At 32.1% G+C, this 21,133-nt stretch overlaps 4 protein-coding genes across 5 annotated transcripts; 2 read left to right on the top strand and 2 right to left on the bottom strand.

Moving 5' to 3' along the window:
• Window positions 1–445: 445 nt before the first annotated feature.
• Window positions 446–2,991, bottom strand: LOC129001886 (uncharacterized). 2 transcript variants are annotated; one of them, XR_008491510.1, is made up of 3 exons: window positions 2,847–2,991; window positions 2,024–2,233; window positions 446–684 (listed from the first exon to the last, which is right to left on the bottom strand). XR_008491510.1 is itself a non-coding variant. In XM_054429346.1 (2 exons), the coding sequence occupies exons 1-2, from the start codon at window positions 2,934–2,936 to the stop codon at window positions 454–456; spliced, it is 321 nt and encodes a 106-aa protein (XP_054285321.1). In that variant the 5' UTR covers window positions 2,937–2,991; the 3' UTR covers window positions 446–453. The 2 variants fall into 2 exon arrangements, 1 of the variants encoding a protein (XP_054285321.1); XM_054429346.1 differs by lacking the exon at window positions 2,024–2,233.
• A 10,232-nt stretch (window positions 2,992–13,223) lies between these two features.
• On the top strand, window positions 13,224–15,033 carry LOC129000268 (uncharacterized). The gene is made up of 3 exons (XM_054427229.1): window positions 13,224–13,306; window positions 13,550–13,915; window positions 14,834–15,033. The coding sequence occupies exons 1-3, from the start codon at window positions 13,282–13,284 to the stop codon at window positions 15,031–15,033; spliced, it is 591 nt and encodes a 196-aa protein (XP_054283204.1). The 5' UTR covers window positions 13,224–13,281.
• Window positions 15,034–16,278: 1,245 nt separating this feature from the next.
• LOC128999244 (uncharacterized) lies at window positions 16,279–17,960 on the top strand. The gene is made up of 3 exons (XM_054425644.1): window positions 16,279–16,408; window positions 16,718–16,774; window positions 17,372–17,960. Exons 1-3 carry the CDS (start codon window positions 16,360–16,362, stop codon window positions 17,731–17,733), a joined length of 468 nt encoding a protein of 155 aa, XP_054281619.1. The 5' UTR covers window positions 16,279–16,359; the 3' UTR covers window positions 17,734–17,960.
• A 1,736-nt stretch (window positions 17,961–19,696) lies between these two features.
• On the bottom strand, window positions 19,697–20,820 carry LOC129001847 (uncharacterized). Its single transcript, XM_054429301.1, has 2 exons — window positions 20,399–20,820; window positions 19,697–20,020 (listed from the first exon to the last, which is right to left on the bottom strand). Exons 1-2 carry the CDS (start codon window positions 20,772–20,774, stop codon window positions 19,863–19,865), a joined length of 534 nt encoding a protein of 177 aa, XP_054285276.1. The 5' UTR covers window positions 20,775–20,820; the 3' UTR covers window positions 19,697–19,862.
• Between the last annotated feature and the right edge of the window lie 313 nt (window positions 20,821–21,133).

Below are 21,133 nucleotides of genomic sequence, written 5' to 3'. Positions count from 1 at the left end.
GAACTATTTATAGTTTTTCCTTTTCTATCTATAAGAAATTGTATAAATGAAGTTATACATTAAATAAATATATTAAGCGCAATGGTCTTAGTTAGTTTCAGTCATCAGAAATAAACACTACAGATTATTGATGCCAAACCAAATTATACTAACCCTATCTATATTTTTGCGAAACTTTGATACAATATTTACAATATAATTTCTTTACACAATCCTCATCAAATTGCAATAATCAATAATCATATTACAAAAAAATGTATATATTTATAATATATTTCCTAATTAAATGTAGGGTGTTTTCAACATAACCAGTAACCACTCTACCGCACACAAGTTTTTGTCCACTGCCACATTATCTAAATAGAAACAAAATATGAATTTAAATAATACCACACTCGTTAGTCTGCAGTTTAAATAGTTCAAATTTAACTTCGCCTGAATCGTTATTTCTTGTTATTCGACTTTCCTGTCCTCCTCCTCATTTTTCTTATTTTCCTCATCCATTTGAGCTTCCTTTTCCATTTTTTCAGCAAGAGCCTTTCTCTCGAAGTACTTTTGTCCCATGATAATACCTTCATCCCATGACTCTGACGCCATGTTCAATAAGTACAGCTCCACCTCTATAAACGCCTTCACACACTTGAACACAACGATTGGTATGAGAACCCACCACACGTACTTTGTCTGAAACAATCAACAACCATAATGAGTGTTATGTTCACCACACATACTTTGTCTGAAACAATCAACAACCATAATGAGTGTTATGTTCACCACACGTACTTTGTCTGTAACAATCAACAACCATAATGAGTGTTATGTTCACCACACGTACTTTGTCTGAAACAATCAACAACCATAATGAGTGTTATGTTCACCACACGTACTTTGTCTGTAACAATCAACAACCATAATGAGTGTTATGTTCACCACACGTACTTTGTCTGTAACAATCAACGACCATAATGAGTGTTATGTTCACCACACGTACTTTGTCTGTAACAATCAACAACCATAATGAGTGTTATGTTCACCACACGTACTTTGTCTGTAACAATCAACAACCATAATGAGTGTTATGCTCACCACACGTACTTTGTCTGTAACAATCAACGACCATAATGAGTGTTATGCTCACCACACGTACTTTGTCTAAAACAATCAACAACCATAATGAGTGTTATGTTCACCACGCGTAATTTATCTGTAACAATAACAACCATAATGAGTGTAATGTTCACCACACGTACTTTGTCTAAAACAATCAACAACCATAATGAGTGTTATGTTCACCACGCGTAATTTGTCTGTAACAATCAACAACAAAAATTAGTGTTATGTTCACCACACGTACTTTGTCTGAAACAATCAACAACCAAAATGAGTGTTATATTCACCACACATACTTTGTCTGAAACAATCAACAATCATAATGAGTGTAATGTTCACCACACATACTTTGTCTGAAACAATCAACAACCAAAATGAGTGTTATATTCACCACACATAATTTGTCTGTAACAATCAACAACAAAAATTAGTGTTATGTTCACCACACGTACTTTGTCTGTAATAATTAACAACCAAAATGAGTGTTAGGCTCTCCAGAAGTAGCCTACTTCGTCTGTAAATCAATTAACAACCACACTCAATGTTAGGCCATAACGTATATGTTTTAAGTTAATTCGTTTTGAAACAGACACTCTAAGCTGGAAAGACTTGTTGTTAAATTGTAATTAAATTGTTACTGATATGTTAAAAGATGTTGTGGTAATATTGAATGTTGATAATGTATAATTGTGTGGTACCAATGTTTTACATATTTCTATTCATATTTTGTTTTGCACGAAATTTAGGTATATAACAGTTTTGAGTAAATCGTAAGGTTAAAGTTAAAGTTAGGTTTGTAACAATAGTTTAAAAACCAATAATTAAAATGATATAAAGGAAACCAGAATTTTAATTTGAAATAAAACACAGAGAAATACTAAACGATAAGTATATAATTTGATATAGCCTTTACCTATTAAAACCAACGTTTTATATTTATTTGAATATCATATTTCTTTCCTGTTTCTTCATATTTCTTTATAGCATCCTTTTCTCTTTCCCTTCCTATCAGAGTTTTGCTTATTGAAGTGTCTATTCTTCTTTTGGTTTTACGGTATACAAATACAAGACATGCGGCGTATATCCCACAACAGACAATTTTCATTATTAAACTAACAAAGGGCTGTAACAGAAGAGTCTTTTAGTTATTTTTGACGTAAACAGTTTGAGGTACATTGCATTTTGGTCAATACCGTCTCTATCGCACAAACCTTCAGACCAAAATCACTCTTAAACACTAATAGAAAGAGACCATTAATCATTTGATGTTCATAATTTGTAGGCCTAAACACAATATGAAGACTCACTGTTGAAATATAATAAATTATAGACTTTCGTTTTTAAAATCACAATATAGCATTGTCTACAACTGTTAATAATGCGACTTATATTATAATTTTACCTACGCATTCTTAAAGTCCGTTGGCTGAAAACTAAGTTTCTTGTAAATATTAAATATTGTACTTATATTTGAGGCCTTTTACTGTCACCATTTAGTATTTCTAGAGTTGCAGTATTTTGTCCATTGGTGTCGGAAATTTGAAAGGAATTTGTAGTAGCTTATTTTACCTGAAATATTTTTTTACTATTTTGATAGCTACTAATATAAATATTTGATATTTCAAACGACAATTTTGACGTTCGCTAACTACGAGAACCTTATGGTAGAAGATTTTACAAAATTATTGAGTAATTTAATATTAGAAAGATAATTAAACGTATTTAATTTCTCTTACCTTTCCATACCATTTTGAAAACCAGGCCGCGACTTCAGGGTCCAAATGTAGCTCCTTAGGGTTTAAATGTGGCGGAATCTTGTTGTCCATGGTTTTTGTAAAACTACCAACATCTGCAAAACAATGTACCAGTAAAGTACTTATTTCTTACTGGTTATGCACCATATTAAGCTGGTCTGAAGGCGTCGTTATCTAAGGCAAATACTATTTTATCATGTGATACACAAACCGTGTGTGATAACTGCATCAATCATTATACTGTTTAAATTCAAATATATCTGATTAAATATTTGATATAAGTTGGGGTGTCACTTGGGATATAAAGGTATTTGTTGGAGTAGCAGTTGGATTATGATAGTATTTATCGGAGTGCCAGTTGGAGTTTAATAGTATTTTTGTAGTGCCAGTTTGTTTCGTAAAATTGGAAGGCCAATATAATTTTTTTTTTAGAGTACGCTTGTTTATTTTATATTCAGTGTTCACATAATAGACACACATTAAATTGTGAAATGATTAATGTTTTTTTTATAGAATTGTCTATGATTGTCTAGTATTATGAAGTTTAGGTGGATTAGATAGACAACAGGGAAAGAAAATAGGTTTTTTGTTCATTAGTGTTTTGGCGTGTTTAAATAATAAGTTGTCTTACATACAGAGATTTTTAAATATTTTGGTTTGTTTTAGATTATTAAGTTTCCATATATATTTTTTATTATCATAATAAGACCATAAAATACTTAACCTGGGATGTTTAGTTAATGAAAAATTGTATATACTACGGAGGAGGAGAACTTAAGCAATTATTGTTGTTTCCCAATAACCTAAACAACTAACTCTATAGCAATGATAAACATAATATATTCCATGTTATTGATTTATGTGAATCCTCCTACTTTGGAGGATATGGTTGTTACTCCGCGTTGAGCATGGTCTCAGATCTAATCGCAGCCAAGTAAATCCAAACTTGGTGTAGTTGGATTATTGGATAAGCCCAACTTAGTCCCCGAAGACCCAACTTGTAATTCAATTTCCTCTCAAGTATCTGTGGGCTTATGTAGGAGGTGTAATTGTTTTGAGATGTTCATATATTATCAAGAAATTACTTGGTAATGAAAGAATTGACAGTATTACTATTATTATTAGGACGACTAATCATAATTTGTATACTGCTTTGGACAACTAACGCCTAATTAAATCTGTGACAGAAAAAAGGGTTTTGTCAATGTAAAAGCATAGCCAGCTAAAAAATCTAATTTACATTAATTGTCAAAACTAATATCAGAATACACTTGTGTTTTGAAATTAATCGCATTTTTATCTATTTCTCTAACCAAATTCAAACGTTTGATCCGTTTTATCTTTAAAAATTTTTACTGTAAAAAATCGCATTTTAGAAGTTTGGAAATATTAATTTCATCGTAATGATTATTTTCATCAAATACAAAACCTAGTGAAATAAACCATGCAGGTAAAAAACAGTCAAGTATAAACAAGTCAATCATTTATATTACAATCCCTCCGTTCTAAACAACTTTGTTTATTTATTTTAATATCGGGCCTTTACGGAGATTTTTTACCCACATTAAAACATTTAACATAGGTAGGTCAAAGGTAAAATAGTAAAAAATTAAAACATAATAGTTAATAAATTTATTAGAAGGGAGCTAGTAAAACTTTCATCATTCCTTAAAACATTTGTTTGTGAGTGATTAATGGCACCAATATAAAATCTTTTGACACTGCCAAAATAATTAATTAACCTAAGTTAAGTGTTTTAATGGCTTTTAAAACGACTAGATCCAAACACTTTATTGGTAGGAAGTACTTCTATATTTTTTATCTAGGAACGTAAAGCTGTCGGTTGTAAAGTGTGAGAGGTACAACTCGCTTTTGAGAGCCTTGGTTTAGCCGCTGAAACAGCTTCACTGCTCGTAATTTCTCAGCCTTCAATAAAGTAAATCAACCCTTTCATAGAAGGAAACCATTAGAGATACCGATACCTTCTAAGCTGCAACTAATGCTGCCTTTCACTCTTTCACACCCGACTAGGCTAGTTTCAGGCTTTCATACCGAAGGTTTTTCACTGTACAAAGCATTAAAGTGATAATTTAATTTATTTTGACTTCTTTTGAAGGTTGAATAGATTTAATTACTGAAAAGTGCCTTTATTTCCAATTTAAGTATAGGAAAAATTGGTGTTTCAATCACGGCGATTGACAAAAAAAACTTCTTTTCACATATTTTCTATGTATTTCCACTAAATCTTAGTCATCTTCCCTTACACTTTTGGACTAAATGTAAAGTCAACAGTTCGACTTGAAGGTCTCAGAAACACTTAACTAAATAGTTTTTCTACAATTGCTTTCTATTTGGAGTAATCACTTATTCGTAGCAATATTTTAGAGTCCTCAGAAAATATTGATGTATGAAAATAAATAAAAAAGGTGTGAAAAAAGAACATTTTGTTGATTTTGAGTTGTAAAATGCTGTACCACCAGATACTACACGCGTGCCCAACCACAAGTAGGCACAAGGGACCTATACACGTTGATTATCAGGGCGGTTTACCCAATGAAATATCGCTATTGTTGCACAGGCAAATTTTAAGCCAGTTTAACAGTTAACACCGCTGATTTACTGTTTTTTATCCGTGAATTAGTCTGTTCTATATCAACAAAAACTACTTACTTCTAATGTGTCTAGCTACTGTTTTTTTTTCAATACATCCAATCATCTAGGACTGATGTTTAAAAACCCCCCTATTGTCAAGTTTTAATATTTCAATGAGTATACAAGTAAACATAAATCCTCTATGCTTGAAGATAGCATGAGGTTAGTAACAATTGTTAGTTAGTACACGTATAATTTATTCACCCTTTTATTCTACTTATAATACTTTCACTCACCTTAAAGTCAGTTATTATTAATATAAAAGATAAATCGAATTAAAAAAATGAGATGACTCCCCTTTGATTGATAATTGATAATTGATTTGTTAAGTATGAAGTATTATTTGGAGGATAATATATCCAGACATGAAGCCAGCAACACGATCCCTGTAGGTTTAATATACATGTGATTTTCATTTAAACTTTATTCGGAAATTCAGACCGGGATTTCAATAGTATTCTACGAGTCATGAACTGTTCAAAGCTTAATGAGAATCTCTATTTACTACACTAAATGTTTTAACTGTGATTGAAACTATGTATATAATGGATAAAACTGTTACTCGTATTTTCAATTAAATACTTTTCATAAAAATGTGGTAAATTAAATCAATCTAAGTAGGATTAACAAAGTTTGTTTAATGAAATCATGGAAATCTTTAAAATTGTAATCTTCTCTTTTTAAATTTTACGTTACAAAGCATGTGAATAACAATAATATTTTTTTATGCTGAATAATTTAACATAACATAGCCCTCAAGATTTTAGTTGAAAATGAGGTAATTTCAACCATCTTGAGCAGCATATATAAGCCTTTCATGCAACTATCAAAGATGTCCAGATGTCAACTCACCTAAAACTATATAACTAACTACATAGCTAACTGTTATGTTTTGTGCTGAAATTAATTGATACAAAGGCAAAACTTCTTTTCGGCCCTAGGTTCGAAATGTACTATTAACTATATTTTTTCACATAAGAGGAAACGAAAAAATCCAAATATACCCTGATTTATATCCTTATTTAAAAAAGTAAGAAAAAAGGCTCTCAATATTTACAGTATATTCTGTTCGAATTTGCACCGAAATCAAAGTTAACTCGATCCATAGGGAAACTGGGTTCCACTTAAACTACAAAAAGAAAAAAATATGTGTTCCAAAGTATTTTTAAGCAGTTCTTAAAATCGTAGATCATTTATCATTTATAACTGCCCTTGATTAAAACTTAAACAGACAAATTCAAAGTAGTGAAAAGTGCATTAAATAAAAATAAATACACGAATGTGAGCCACTCACTAGTCACCACTAAAGGACTGTTGACAATGTTAACAATGCAAAGACCAGAACCACACTCTTGCTTTAACCATGTAAATACAACGTTAGGATTGGTTATACAACTGCGTGCTATAAATCAAGTAGTTCTTCCAAGTTTCAAGGTAAGTTAATAACTCATTTTATTTGTGTTCAATTATATATTTAATTTAACCACACATATTGTGAAAAAAGTTTATAATCTGAATCAAAACCATGAAACATGAAAAAAAAACTGTACATTTTACCCCTAGAAGAATTTGGTATAGCAAAAGAGACGAGAGCTTTAGCAGTGTTCGATTACCGAATAACTAAAGCAATACATCTACATAGAATTAATCACTGTATTATGCATAGGGTATTGTTGATCTGAATATATGATTTACTTTGTATAACATGTATGCACGTTACTCAGCATTGAGCATTGACTCAGATCTAATCGTGGCCAAGTAAATCCAAACTTTGTGTAATTGGATTATTGGATAAGCCCAACTTAGTCCCCGAAGACCCAACTTGTAATTCAATTTCCTGCCAAATATATATGCGTGCTTGAGGTGTAATTGTGTTGAGACGTGTTGTCCCCGCATTAATCAAGTTTAGTATAATAATAATAATAATTATTATTATAAGGATGTATGACACTAATTTATCAATAATCAAACTATAAAAAAAATTTAAACTGCTTAGCAAAACAATCATTAAAATCTGTCATGGGAATAACAAAATAGGTGTTCTGTTAATGTAAATGCATAGCTAGCTGTGAAATTTAATTTACATAATTTGTCATAGCTTTATAAACTACTAATGCGTCGCAACATTAATTGCTTCCCATGTTGTTTTTCGATAAATTAGTTTGGAAAAATACAAATTTATAATTAAAATTTTTAGGTTATTTTTACAAAAAATAAAACATTTATAAAAACTTCTGTTACAAAAAAAGTTTTCAAATGTCCGAAACCTTATCATTTTACCGCAGCAAATTAAAGACTGTTGCCAAATGACTAATTTTTATTTAACAACACCTCCAGTTATAGAAATGCTGCTATTTATTTTGGGATTGGGATTTTAAAATTCCTCCCTAGCTACTGTAAAATATTTCACATACTAGCCCAAGTGAATAGGCAAGACAACGAGGACTTGTTCATTTAATACTGTATACTAGCTTGATTAGTATAAATCAATTGAATACATTTTTTAGAAATACTATACCTTTTAAAACCTACCTCTAAAAACGTCAAAGAACGAGCTCGAAACGATCTTTAGGCGCGCTGTCTACTTAAAGTATTTAAAACTATTTCTTACCTATTTGTAACATAAAACTCGTTTGTATGATTGAAACACAGACGGCAAAACATATGCCATAGATGTGCATTGACGTGTCGTGCAGTACGTTTATGCTCAAATACTACTTTTTTACTCAATGGGAAAGGGAGAAAACAACCATGTCAGTGCTATGGATAAAACACCAACTATAACAAGGCAATTAGTCTTGAAGGCAGTGGGGTATTGAAAACTGATTCTTATAATTTATTCTGTATTACCAATCGTAATTGAATCACGGCTCATGATGCTATAAGGGTTTAAATCACTAAAACAAGCTTAGAAGAATTAAAATATCAAAGTAAGTAGCTCCAAACATGTACAGCATTAACTACATTGACACCTTCAGGAAAAAGTAAGTAAGATCTTACCTATTGTAAGAATATTAAAGGCGTCAAAGGTGATTATAAAACTAACTAAAAAAAGAACGAACAATGATTTTGATGGGATAATGATTAAAAAGGGGTAAGCAATTAAAAAGTAACAATTTTTTTGTTGATTATGAGTTGTCAAATGCTGTACCACCAGACACTATACGCGTGCCCAACCACAAGTAGGCACAAGGGACCTGTACACGTTGATTATCAGGGTGGTTTACCCAATGAGATATCGCTATTGTTTCACAGGCAAATTTTTAGCCAGTTTAACTGTTAACACTGCTGATTTTTTTTCAGGGATTAGGGCAGTATTTACCAGATTTAAAAGAGTAAACAGAACCCTAACTTTTGTAGTGTCTAGTGTTACTTTGAAAAATTCTACTAAATTTTGAGAACCCATCTTGTATAAATACCAATCAATAATAGTTCATGATTCATGATTCGTGATTCGTGATTTCTCTATTCATGAAATTATTCTTTGGTGGTGGCCAGTTAATATTATTTTCGCTACACTGCTATAAGATAACCTGTTTTTGTTACAAGTTTATCACCTGCGAAAACTCATTTGAGGCATTAAACATGTACTCCTACGGCAAAAGAATATATGCTATGTGAAAGTAGTGTTTACTATTTTTTCGATTTTACCGACGTAAACAAACAAATATTTGTTATTGTTTTATCAACTGTTTCAATTTCCAACTACTAAAGTAAATATGACCTGCAAATTGAGGGCATAACCTAAAAACATTTCTACGAGTTTTGTTATGAAGAAAATAATTATTCTTGGTAGTGTAGCGAAGAGAAGCGTTCAAAACACGAGTGAAAGTGGGTCTATACGTCATATCCTCGACCATTAAAAGTGCTTGATAAATCTCGCACTTCAAACACGGTCTCAAATATGTAATGACTCACTTTCTACTCTTGTTATGAAATCATACTATTAAGGAAGTCTTTTTCTGATTAATTTTGCATTTCCACAAGTAATTGTCCACCTTTTCCCGTGTTTTTGTAGTAATATTGTAATGTCTAGGGCATTTATCATCTAAAGACAATTTGAAAGTTAAGATATTATTAGATTTTAACAAATCGTAATGGAAAATTTCATCACTCACCAATAAAATAACCTTAAAGTTGCATTGTTAGTTTTTAAATAGACATTTTATTTACTTATTTATTTATTTATACACTAACCTTACACTGGAATACTGATCACTCTATAATAATGTGGAAATATAAAAATTAAATAAACTCATAACTAATCTTCAAATAACACACATACATTTTAGAATGTGGAATTATGTGCAGAACATATAACGAAACAGGCAGCCGCCAGCACTCACCCTGTAGGCTTAATATGGACACGTTTTTCATTTAAACTTTATTCAGAAATTCATACCGTGGATTTCAATAGCATTGCACGTGTGATGCAACGTTGAAAGCTTGATGAAATCTCTGTTTAGCATTTTATAACGAGTTTTTTTATAAATTTTTTAAAACAATTTGCATCATGGATGAAATTGCCACTAGTAGGTTGAATCTAATACTTTTGAATAATCTATACGCCTTTGAATTGTATTTACAGGTGTATTTTTCATATTAAAAAATAGTTTAGTTACATTTTTTTCAAATTATGTTTACGTAAATTAATATTGACAGTTGCATTACAAGCAGTTTTATGAGTTAGTAAAACAAAACCTGTGTACATATAAGCCACAAATGACGGAATGGCAGCCATCTAGAGCAACATAACAACAGTTTTTTCACATCCTTGGACGCTATCCCGGACGTACTTTTCATTTTTCATACGTATAATTAAGGCTAGACTAGAGTCACTGCATTATCACATTGAAGACATTATCGTAATGGTTATTAGCGGGATTTGAACCCGGGACTATGGAGCCGAAAGCCCAAGCTCTGGTGCTCTACTACTAACACCAACTCGTTTACATGATAAAAATCGGAAATTAAATATTTTGGAACTTTGACCATATTTAGGAGCTGTGAAATATTTAGGAGCTTTGGACATCTTTATGATTCATATCACAAGATTAAAATTACTTGATTCATACTGTATAACTCATTGAAAAATTACTTAATGCATACACTTCACTCTGCATCTATATGCTCAATTAATATTAAACTAAATCGAAACGCATTAAATTACCAATTCTAAAATAACTGATCTTAGGCATATTTTATTTAATCGTGAAAAATTGATCAAAACAAATTGCACTTAAAGCTTAAAAACGACCGAAAAATCTTTCAAAATGTATTTAAAGTACGAACAAACGAACGTAAACCACTCACTAGTCACCACTGTAGAACTGTTGACAATGTTAACACTGCAAAGACCAGAACCACACTCAAGCCTTTACCATGTAAATACAACGTAAAGAGTGGTTACACAATTGCTATAAGTTGAGTGATTGTTAAAGCTGTTTAGTAAAAATTATATCCATTTAGTTTAAATAATAAATTAAAGTTTACCATGTGTATTCTATGCCAATATATTATGAGTTCGTGCAAATGTAATTGACCGTTAAGTGTTTCCTGGTTTATTCTATTAATTATGAATTAATTCAACAAATTTAGAACATTTATTTAACACAATTTATTAACGATTGTTATTCCACGCAGTAAATAAATGGTATGGTCGGTAACAGTGGGCGTTTTTTATCATTATTGACTATTAACCGGCTGATTATGGAAATAAGTATGGATAAATTATCATCGGTGGTTAAAGTGCTTTTGCAATCCAAATTTTCTGTTATTCCTCATCCGAATAATTTTATTTTGTTATACACTTTTTATAAAACATACTTTTATTCGCACATTTTGCACATTTTTCTTGTTTCCAATTAAATATTTTATTATTTACTTAGATGCCTCTGGGCTTTGGTGACTTTTCTTCTCCATAATTACTGATCGGCAATGCTACAAGTACATGCCAATATAATTATCTAACGTTGAGGGTTTTGGTAACATTCTGAATCCAACCAGGTTTAATATAAGCATAAGCAACTTCCGATGTTTTTTCGAGCTAAATATGTGTCATAATTATACACAAAGGATTACGTTTGAATAAACATAGATGGTAATGCTTTGTGCCGTGTTGTACGGTTATTGGTTATTATAATGCATGTTATTTTATGGTTATTCCTCATATAAAATAAGATGAGTAAATACCTAATTGTAACATAATATTTATGAATAAACTTTATTTATAGGTATGTTTTCAAGGAGTTTAATTCTGTAGCATCTATATCTACTAATTAGGTTCGAAGGAGTGGTTGAGGTTTAAACCACCAACCAAAACCAAAGAAACGACATTCTTATCAAAGACTGTTATACGAGTTTGAATTTTATTCGTTTGCCATAAACGAAATCTTAACCGTCTAAAACGTTTTAAGTAAGGATCATGTATGCAAGAGATTGTAATACTGGGAACAAGATATAGGCAATGCTTCTTTATATTGAGAATTTTTTTTAAGAGGCCTCTTTTCATTTGTCCGTCCACATAGACTATGGGCCCGTGCGTGGAACGAATCAATGGGTGAGCCGGTTCAGTCCAAAAGTGAACTGTACTGATATTTGTACTGATATGGTAACAATATGTTTGTAGTGGCAGTGACCAGGAACCACCCACGACATCGCTGCCTTGGGCCCGAAGTCCGTGACGCTACCGACTAAGCCACCGACTGAGCCACCGACTCACCAGTTACGTGCATTGTTAGGGTATAAATATTCATACTTATATTTCAAAAATGCAATCAGAATAGAGTAACATATTGTGGGAATCCTATTTGATTATGTTTAGACTACGAGGACTCCTCTTTATGACAAACAAAGTATTTACTGAAGATGTACTTAACTATAACAACCATTTCATAGCTTGCGGGGAAAACTGTATGTATAAAATTACAAGAATCATTAACTTAGAAGTAATAATAATTTGCGTGATGTGATCCTCTTTCGTCGAAAGACAGTTTCATGTTGAAGAGCTCATTTTGTAAATGGATGCTCAACCAAATTAAGGGCGTGATTTCATAAAAACAAGTTGCAAAGTGGAACATTCGCCATTAAATTTTCGCAGTGTGCATTATTAAAAGCCCATTTAATCTAACTTGAAATGGTTGTTGCTTAGTGGTTTTGTAGAGAGGAGAAACAGTTTTTCAGCTTGAAAAGTGTAGTTTTGAAAATATTACTTTGGGGATTTATGCAGATTAAGCGAAACAAAAAAACGTTTAGTTTAAACTAAATGTATATGCGACATGGTCATCAGCTAATGTAGCTCAAGGTGTAAAATGTTGTGTGCATTAATCAACGATATTTTTTAATCATTCCTAGGCATCATACTCTAAAATAAAACCTTTTAAAACAATGTTGGATTTTATAAATCAGCAAAAACAAATGTAGATTTGTTAAATTTAAAAACCATCACCAATGCATTGTTTGCTGACAGCTTACAGCCAAAATAACCTAACAAAGTAAAAAACGTAACTGCTTCATTTTTGGTATTCCAGTAAAAACTCTATCTACATGACCAAGCATTGTTTGTACTGATATTTGTGTTATAAATATATTGTTGATCAACGTACACCTTATCAGACACATAAATTCAGTTTAAATATTAAGAGAAATAATTGGGGTGACCGTTAGTCTTACAGATAAAAATTTGTTCACACTGCGCAGTATTGTTATCAAGTATTGTAGAGCTAAACACTCGAAGTTAAAGGTTGGACGCATTCATAAGTCTGCAATGTCATCAGACATAAATAAAGAAGGTAAGTTTACCTAAGCTAGACAGTTTGCATAAAACTAGAGCCACAATAGTTTTTTTTTTTATTATGGTGTAAGTAAGTTAGGTTGGTTTGTTGTAAATGTGTTGCATACATTTAGAGTAAGCTAGAAGCAATATATTTGTGCACTGATTATTTTTTAACCTAAACTAGTTTGTGTACGAAATTGATGTATTAGTCAAACATCAAAATCATATTTAAAATTTTATCCTTTGTCAATTTGTCTAGATGAGATCGACAAATTTTGGTCTTACTTAAATGGAGAAAGCCCTAAAAACAAAAATGATCAGCAGAGTTATACAAGCAATTCGGTAAAAGATGAGCGAACGACCAGGTCCTTCGACAACGACTTCAATAAAACCATCGACATGAATGCCAATAAAAGATCAACCGAAGAAACTCAAAATGGAAAAGTAGAGTTTGATGTAACAAAAATGTTGAAAACATTTGAAGACATTGAAGCATTCGGATCAAGCGATGAGTTGGAACCTATTGAACTAAACTTATCGGGGAGTGAAGAAGACGAGTCATTGTCAAACGACAAGAGGATTGCTGAAGAAACTGACATCAGGAACAAATACGAGAAAGAAGAAGGTAATTTTCTGAGACACTAGGTGCTAGGCCATTTTCTATGCATTTAACAGCTTTACTAGTAAACTGTAACTCAAGATATATTTTTGATTATTTTTATAATACAAAATTTATAAAAAAATAATGCTTTATGTAGGCTTATGTTATTAGCTTGTTAGTTTACATTATAAAGCATTTAAGATACAGAGTTCAATTATGCTTTAGGATGTAATGGTACCCATTGAGCTTACATCTGATACGTGTTGAGCTATATCAATAATCTGATGTGTGATGTGCATTAGGTGAAAGCATTACTGCTAAATAAAAATCTCCTGCTCGTAAAGGCCCTTAACCCGAATAAATATCAAGCTATTCTCAGATTTTGACATGGCTTTTACATGGTGCTCTAAAAATTTAGAGTTATGGAAAATGTATCATCAAATGTTTAAAACAGTCAACTGCTAAATGCTTATACTGCTAACTATAATTAATTATGGCTAAGACATTAAACAGACGTTATCATTTTTAGATTAGCTAGCGACAGAAAAGGGCACATTTTAAGCATTGAATCATTTTGTTTGCTAAAGTAAATATTCTAATATATATCCAAAATGTAGCAATATTTTTTTTCAAACAGACCATTGCGAAATGTACTACTTACAGAGTGTGTCAAAGTTTCACTTCACCCTTGATTTTCGATGTGACATAACAAATACTATCCCTAATAATTAGTTGTCATTTCAGTTTGGGCTGGTTACAAAGTCGGTGATTTTGACAAGAGTTAGTTATTGACACCAACTCAATCTGATGTCAGTGGTTCAACTCGATTTTATTACTTTTAATTTATATACTAGTAAAAACTTAACATGGGAATGAGATGTTTGCTTGTATCAGTAGTCTAAGAGTGTAACCGTTGATGTTATTTGTACTACCCTTGAACAGAGGTCGACCGCCAGACCCCTCCACATAGGGAGGAAGAAAGCGACTCCGAGCAGGAATCGATGATGACACCGGTGAATCTGGCCCTTTCCGCTCTTCTCTCCGGAGGATTAGTCATGGCAGTAGTCCTAACCTTCAGGCTAATCTACATCATGGTAGGAACCGTCAAGAACTTGCTCGAGTATGTCGTCATGTTTGTCTAGAGAGTGACCATTGTCACACAGGTTTTGCCGATATTTATGTTCTTTGGTGTTTAGGTGTTTAAATAAATATTTATTCTTTCACAGTTGTTATTTTTATTATACAGGGACCTTAATTGTTCCTCCCTTTAGGTCTCATTTCTGTTTGATTAAAGTGTTTTTTGTAAGTCTACGCGTGTGCAAATTAATTATATCTATGTGTTTGGAGTACATGAATATCACATGAGTACGGGAAGGAACGAAGAATAAATTTAGAAAATTAATAATAAACTACAAATATATTTCACCTCCTCTGTCCTATACGCTGGATTATTATCTACAACACAAGCATAAACTGATAAGCTGGTGGAAGGTTTGTATGTTTATATATATATTCAAGAAAAAGTCATTAACTTTGCCATAAATAACATTGGCTCAGAAGGTACTTCATCCTAGATCATTCTAAACTCCTTCACTGATATTTGGGTTGAAATACGCACATAGTGGTATCCCTATCTTAAATAATTGATTGTTGATACTTCGAATGTAAGGTTATAAAGTCACTTATAAAAAAAATGTAAAATCGAACAGTGAAAAATAAAAGAAAACTTTCAAAGCAGTAAGGTTATATACACAGTCAAGCAACATAGGGAAATCCATTTTTATCCATTAGGATAAATTGGGAGACAACGTGTATGTTCTATTTATGGTAAACTCTTTTGAGTCTTTATTATACTTTTTAACTTATATGCGGAGGATATTACGAATTAAATTATTAAACAATTAGCTTTTTAAGTAGAGCTGAATGTGAACAATTATAATTTTTAAACTCAAAGATTGCTCGATTTTACTAAAATCAAACATGATATTGTTAGAATATACATTAGGCTAGTTCACAAACCCAACTCAATAATGACACACACCTTAGGTAGTAATTTCACAAAAGTCTAGTTTTTTGATAGCTTAAGGTTTAATTCAGCTATAATATCCTTGAATTTATATTTCGAATATACAATTTAACACGAAAACACTAACCGAGACAAACCTTTGTTGGTTTTACAATTTAATTTCATTTACAAATTTATCTGATAAACAGTAGAGCAGATTTGATAAGTTCAAAAATATATTTTGTAAATACTGTATTATTTGATTAATTACTCAACCATCATCAATCTTGACTGGTTAATCTATCAACAGAAAACTATAAATGGTTAAAAAGTGTATGTAGTATGTAACACACGTAATGCATTATTAATCGTGTAGCCTAATCACTGACGTGACTCATACTGACAGTTCTGTAGTACTATTTGTAAACGTGAATTGAACAGCTGATCTATTAGCTACATCTAAATGCTATCAATGATCAATACCAAGCAGCATGAGGCTTCAGAAATAGGGGGTAGATATGTTAAGGGATATTTTTTTACATTTCAATTATTTGCTTGAATGTTGCTATTCTACTATTTATTTTTAATCAATTATGCTTAACAGATGGTATAACCAAAATGTAGTATAAAATATAAATGAAACATAATAGTTAAAGAGTGTTTATCATCTTGATTCTTTAACAAATAAATAACTAATAATTTTATTTTTGTATATATAATTTTTTTATAATTTTGTATATATGTTTATACCTTCTTGTAATTATTGTACATCAGTATATTTTAAGGTGTTATAACCAGAAACTTTTATTTTTATTTTTCAGATAATCTTATAAACTCTATTCAATTTGACCCAGCATTTCTTCAGCAATATAAACAAGGTATGCTAAAAATTAAAATACTTTTAAGGAACTGAATTGGAAAAAGTGTTAAGTAAAAAAATCTTTAACAACGTTAATCTGATTTTCTAACTTACGATTACCATATAAAACAAAAGTTGAATAGATATTTATAAATTAAGTGGCCCTCATACATTATAAATAATAATTTCTACATACAAATATTGATTTTTTTGACGAATTACTTGCAACTAGAAACGAAAAACTTGGTTACCATAGTTTATATGATACCTCGTATGTACTTTTAATCATGTATAAAAAACTTTCTTACATATAGTGAAATATTATTTAAACCATTCGTATGGAAATTAAAAATGTCATTTTAATCACCGTGTCTAGAAACTGATGCCTAGAAACGGAATACATACAAGACATGTAACTTATACTGAGTATGTTGTGACTCAGCAATCTATTTTGTTGCAAGTTATTTGAAGTATAAACATATTCAGTAATATCTGTTACAAATTCATCTTTAAAAATTCTAAATACATATTTCGTTTCACCTAGCAAAACCTTTATGTTTAGATTGACTTAATATATCTGTCAGTTTATCGTTTGAAAATAGACAAATGATTTCAGATTCATCAAGGAACCACCTGAAGATTGTCTGTGGTAAGAGGAAATACACCAAAGAGTCACAAGACCTACTAAAGAGGTTTCCACCAAATAAGTGGGAGATACACCCCCCACCACAAAAGTACAGGAGTAAATTCTACAAGAAGAATAAGATTAAGACAACTGGAGAAGGCAAGGATGAAGACGAGTTCTCGACAGAGGAGGAGCTGCCAGTTGACCCACCTGACGAAGACCTCCGAGAATGGTTGGAGAGAAGGAAAATGAGGAAGAAGAAAAGAATACTGTTCAATGACTTTCGCACTCCAGCCGAGATGGAAGCGGATTACTATAGTAATCCTGGCCGCTATAACAACTACGGTGTTTAGAGGAGATTAGTTGTTGTGTTTTTTTTTTATTTAGTTTGCTCATTTATTTGCTTGCTTTCCTGAAGTGCTGGTTCAGTTAGTAACACATTCAGTGTACATGTTTCATTCATTCTTGAACAAGAGGAGGCTTGATAATTAATTATCAATGTCTTAGTTTTTTACAATAAATCACAGTATTGTTAGAGAGTAAGCTTAATTGTTTGAAGCAATGCAGCAGTTCATCTTTATTTGTATAGATTATTTTAGGGATTTCCCATATAAGTTATAAGCTATTACTGCAGGCCTCATGGTAAGACCTTTACCCGGGACTGATTTACTTTTTGATGTCCCCAGCGTTAAAAAACCCCATACGTTTAAATTCATATACACTCATGGATAGTCATTTATGTACTTCATGTACGTACACTCATATGGGAGTGCTGGCGGCCACATGCGTGTGTGTTTGTGTCTGTTATCACGATATCTCTAGTAAATCATCCAATTTTATTGAAACTTGGTACAAACGTGTAAGCCTATGTTTATTTGAACGAGTTCACGATTCAGTTTAATCGGATTATGGGACCGAAGTTTTACGGGGTGAAAGTGTTTTTTCTCAATGTCGATCCATGAAGTATTGTTCTTCTATTTCTTCCTGAACCATTTTCAATATTCAATCTTTAAGAAGAACTGGCAATATGAAATGAATACAATTTAAAATAAAAACACCACCGATAATAATGAACATTTAATTTTATGAGGCTTTTTGCCTGTTATCTAGCATCATCAGACACATAAAAAAAAACACATAACAGTTATGGGAGAGGACAAGGTTTAAGAAACTGTGATTCTTTTAATTTATACGGTATGCTATAGCACATCTACCATATCCATAATGTTCTACCACTGCACCTTAACCATAGAAAAAAGTAAAGTTCTCGTTGTGTATCACTCAGCTTTCTGTTGCTAGTTGGTTCAAATTAGATGTTGTCATACATAAAAAAATAAAAAATAATAGTGCTGCACCCTGTTGGTAAACCTTATAACTATAACGTTTAATTGCTATTTAAAATCATAGAGCCAACTTGTGCAGTTACAGCAGGTGTCAAAATTCTTTAATTCCTTTTCAATATGAACTCATGAGGTTAACTTGGCAAACTCAAGAGCCACTAGGGTGGAGCCCGAAAGATTATTTTTAATAAGAATATGCATATATGTTAATCGGGAATATGAGCTATCATCATACCAAATTTCAACCCTGTTGGTTTAGTATTTTTTGCGTTTACTTGTCACAAACATCCTATCCATTCATCCATCCATCCATCCATACATCCAAACTTCCTCACTTATAATAGTAGCAGGATAGCCATTTCTCGGATGTCAGCCCTACCTGTTATCGCCTAGATCATGTCAGCTGGGAAAAGAGTTTTTAAATTGGTGCTCACGTTCAGGACTACTAACATACTGTAGATCTGTGTTAGTAGTCCTGGCTATCTATGTTAGTAGTCTTGGCTATCTATGTTAGTAGTCCTGGTTCAGGCTACTGGTCCATTCTGTTCACACCAATAAGTGTAATGTGAATAGAGAGTCTGCGCACCGTGGGTACAGGGTTACTCTGCAGATTACTACACTGGACAACCTAAAAATGGAATTTACCGCCTGGATGGATTGAAAATGGAGATGACAAAAACAAATGAGAATATATTTTTAAAAATAATTAGTATATTTCATCGTAAAGTGACTCTTTCCCACCCGAGTTCAAGTTTTACAATTTTGTCGATGAGCGAGGATTAAAAAGACACTTTTTACTCGTGTAATGAACAATATTTTTCGTCATATTGCTCCATTATTTAAGCAAAAAACAAATATAATATATATTTACAATTTATAGCAACAAAAATTTTTTTTAATATGTAGGCTACATTTTTTTGGTAAATTACTTCTTACGCAGCTCTGATATGTACAGTATTTTCCAAAAACTTCTGGGTTATGTAACGGTACCAAAACGCCGGCTGTAGTTTTAAAAACTACCTTAACTTAGTATTAATAATACCATATTGATGTAACTAAACATAATGTGAACTAATGAAACTAACAGTTTCAACGGACACTGTACTGAATCAGTCGTTCCATTTACAAATATCTATTGAATCTTATATTTGTTTCCCAATAGATTTCCTGTACTCGATGATCTTACTTCTGATGAAGTTTTCCGCCTGATCGTCATTGTAGTTGTTGACAACATCATCGTCAGGATCATAATCATAGTTGTTTATAACGTACATCAGGTCATCAAAGTCAGGAGGGCGAGCTGAAATATAAAACATAATATAAGATCAGAGAAGCAATGTGATTATGCTGGTACAGTTACATCCGATCTGTTGCAGCGTTACAACGTCAAACAGAGATTGCCTTCTGCTGTACCATCTGTTATGCATATCTTCAGGATCCTAAGAATATGATAGTGCCGACTTTAGTGGGACTATTAGTGTTAGCTTTTTATAATGCAGAGAACAGTACTGTTAATTATAATTACAATTTGCTGTGTTCTCTGATTCTAACTACTGAATAATCCTAAACATTAAACTATTATGTCTCATGTGATAAGAAGAGGATGTAGACAGGAACAGCCAAAGATGTAAAGGTGAATTGCCTACGCGAGGAGTGACCTAGAATAAGTTATACTTACTCAGTTGAATAATCCCTCCTGAGTCATCCTCTTTTTCCTCCTCTTCTTTTTTCTCAGGCTCAGGCTCAGGTTCGTCCTCATTGTCACTTGTATTTTTATAATAATTATGCACAATTTCAGGATAGTCCGAGAGGAACATCATAGACTGTGAATCAAAGTTGCTCTTTTTCTCAAACTCCAAACACATCTGGTACCTCTTCCACTGTTCTTCATATCTCTCACGGCTGTAAGGCCAATCCGGCAGCTCCCACGGTATGTTGGATCCGCTATCAGGGAATTCATCGGGAGGTCTTTTTAATTTAGCTGGAGGAACCATGGGATTTCCAAGTGCGTCTTTTTTCCCGTAATATTTCATAATTTCCTCGTAGGTTGACATTTTTACTCAGTGGATAATTCAAAATGGGAGACTAACAGAACGCCTGCAAAGCGTAAAATTGGAATTTGATTACTGGCTATAATGTTTGTAAACATCCGTTGATATTTTCTTATCTATTAAACTAATTTGTTATCGTATTTATACGTAGGAATATATTCAAAACAAATAGACAGCTCTCCACATTATACCAATGTTTTTGTGTAGTAGACCACTACGGCCGCAGGGGTCCTTGCCCCCGAAACAAGTCATTACTGTTGCGGACTTGAAGTCTGGCGATGAAGACCCTTTACAACAATATACAAATACGTGAATTATACAAATATTATGGAGCCGGATGATTGAAAACATTTAATTCCCAC

The sequence above is a fragment of the Macrosteles quadrilineatus genome, unplaced genomic scaffold (assembly GCF_028750875.1).
Source record: "Macrosteles quadrilineatus isolate MER2022 unplaced genomic scaffold, UCM_ALF_1.0 Scaffold_8__2_contigs__length_117827958, whole genome shotgun sequence".
Classification (NCBI taxonomy): domain Eukaryota; kingdom Metazoa; phylum Arthropoda; class Insecta; order Hemiptera; family Cicadellidae; genus Macrosteles; species Macrosteles quadrilineatus.
The sequence above is the reverse complement of the archived record's forward strand: the minus strand, read 5'-3'. Positions and strand labels throughout refer to the sequence as shown.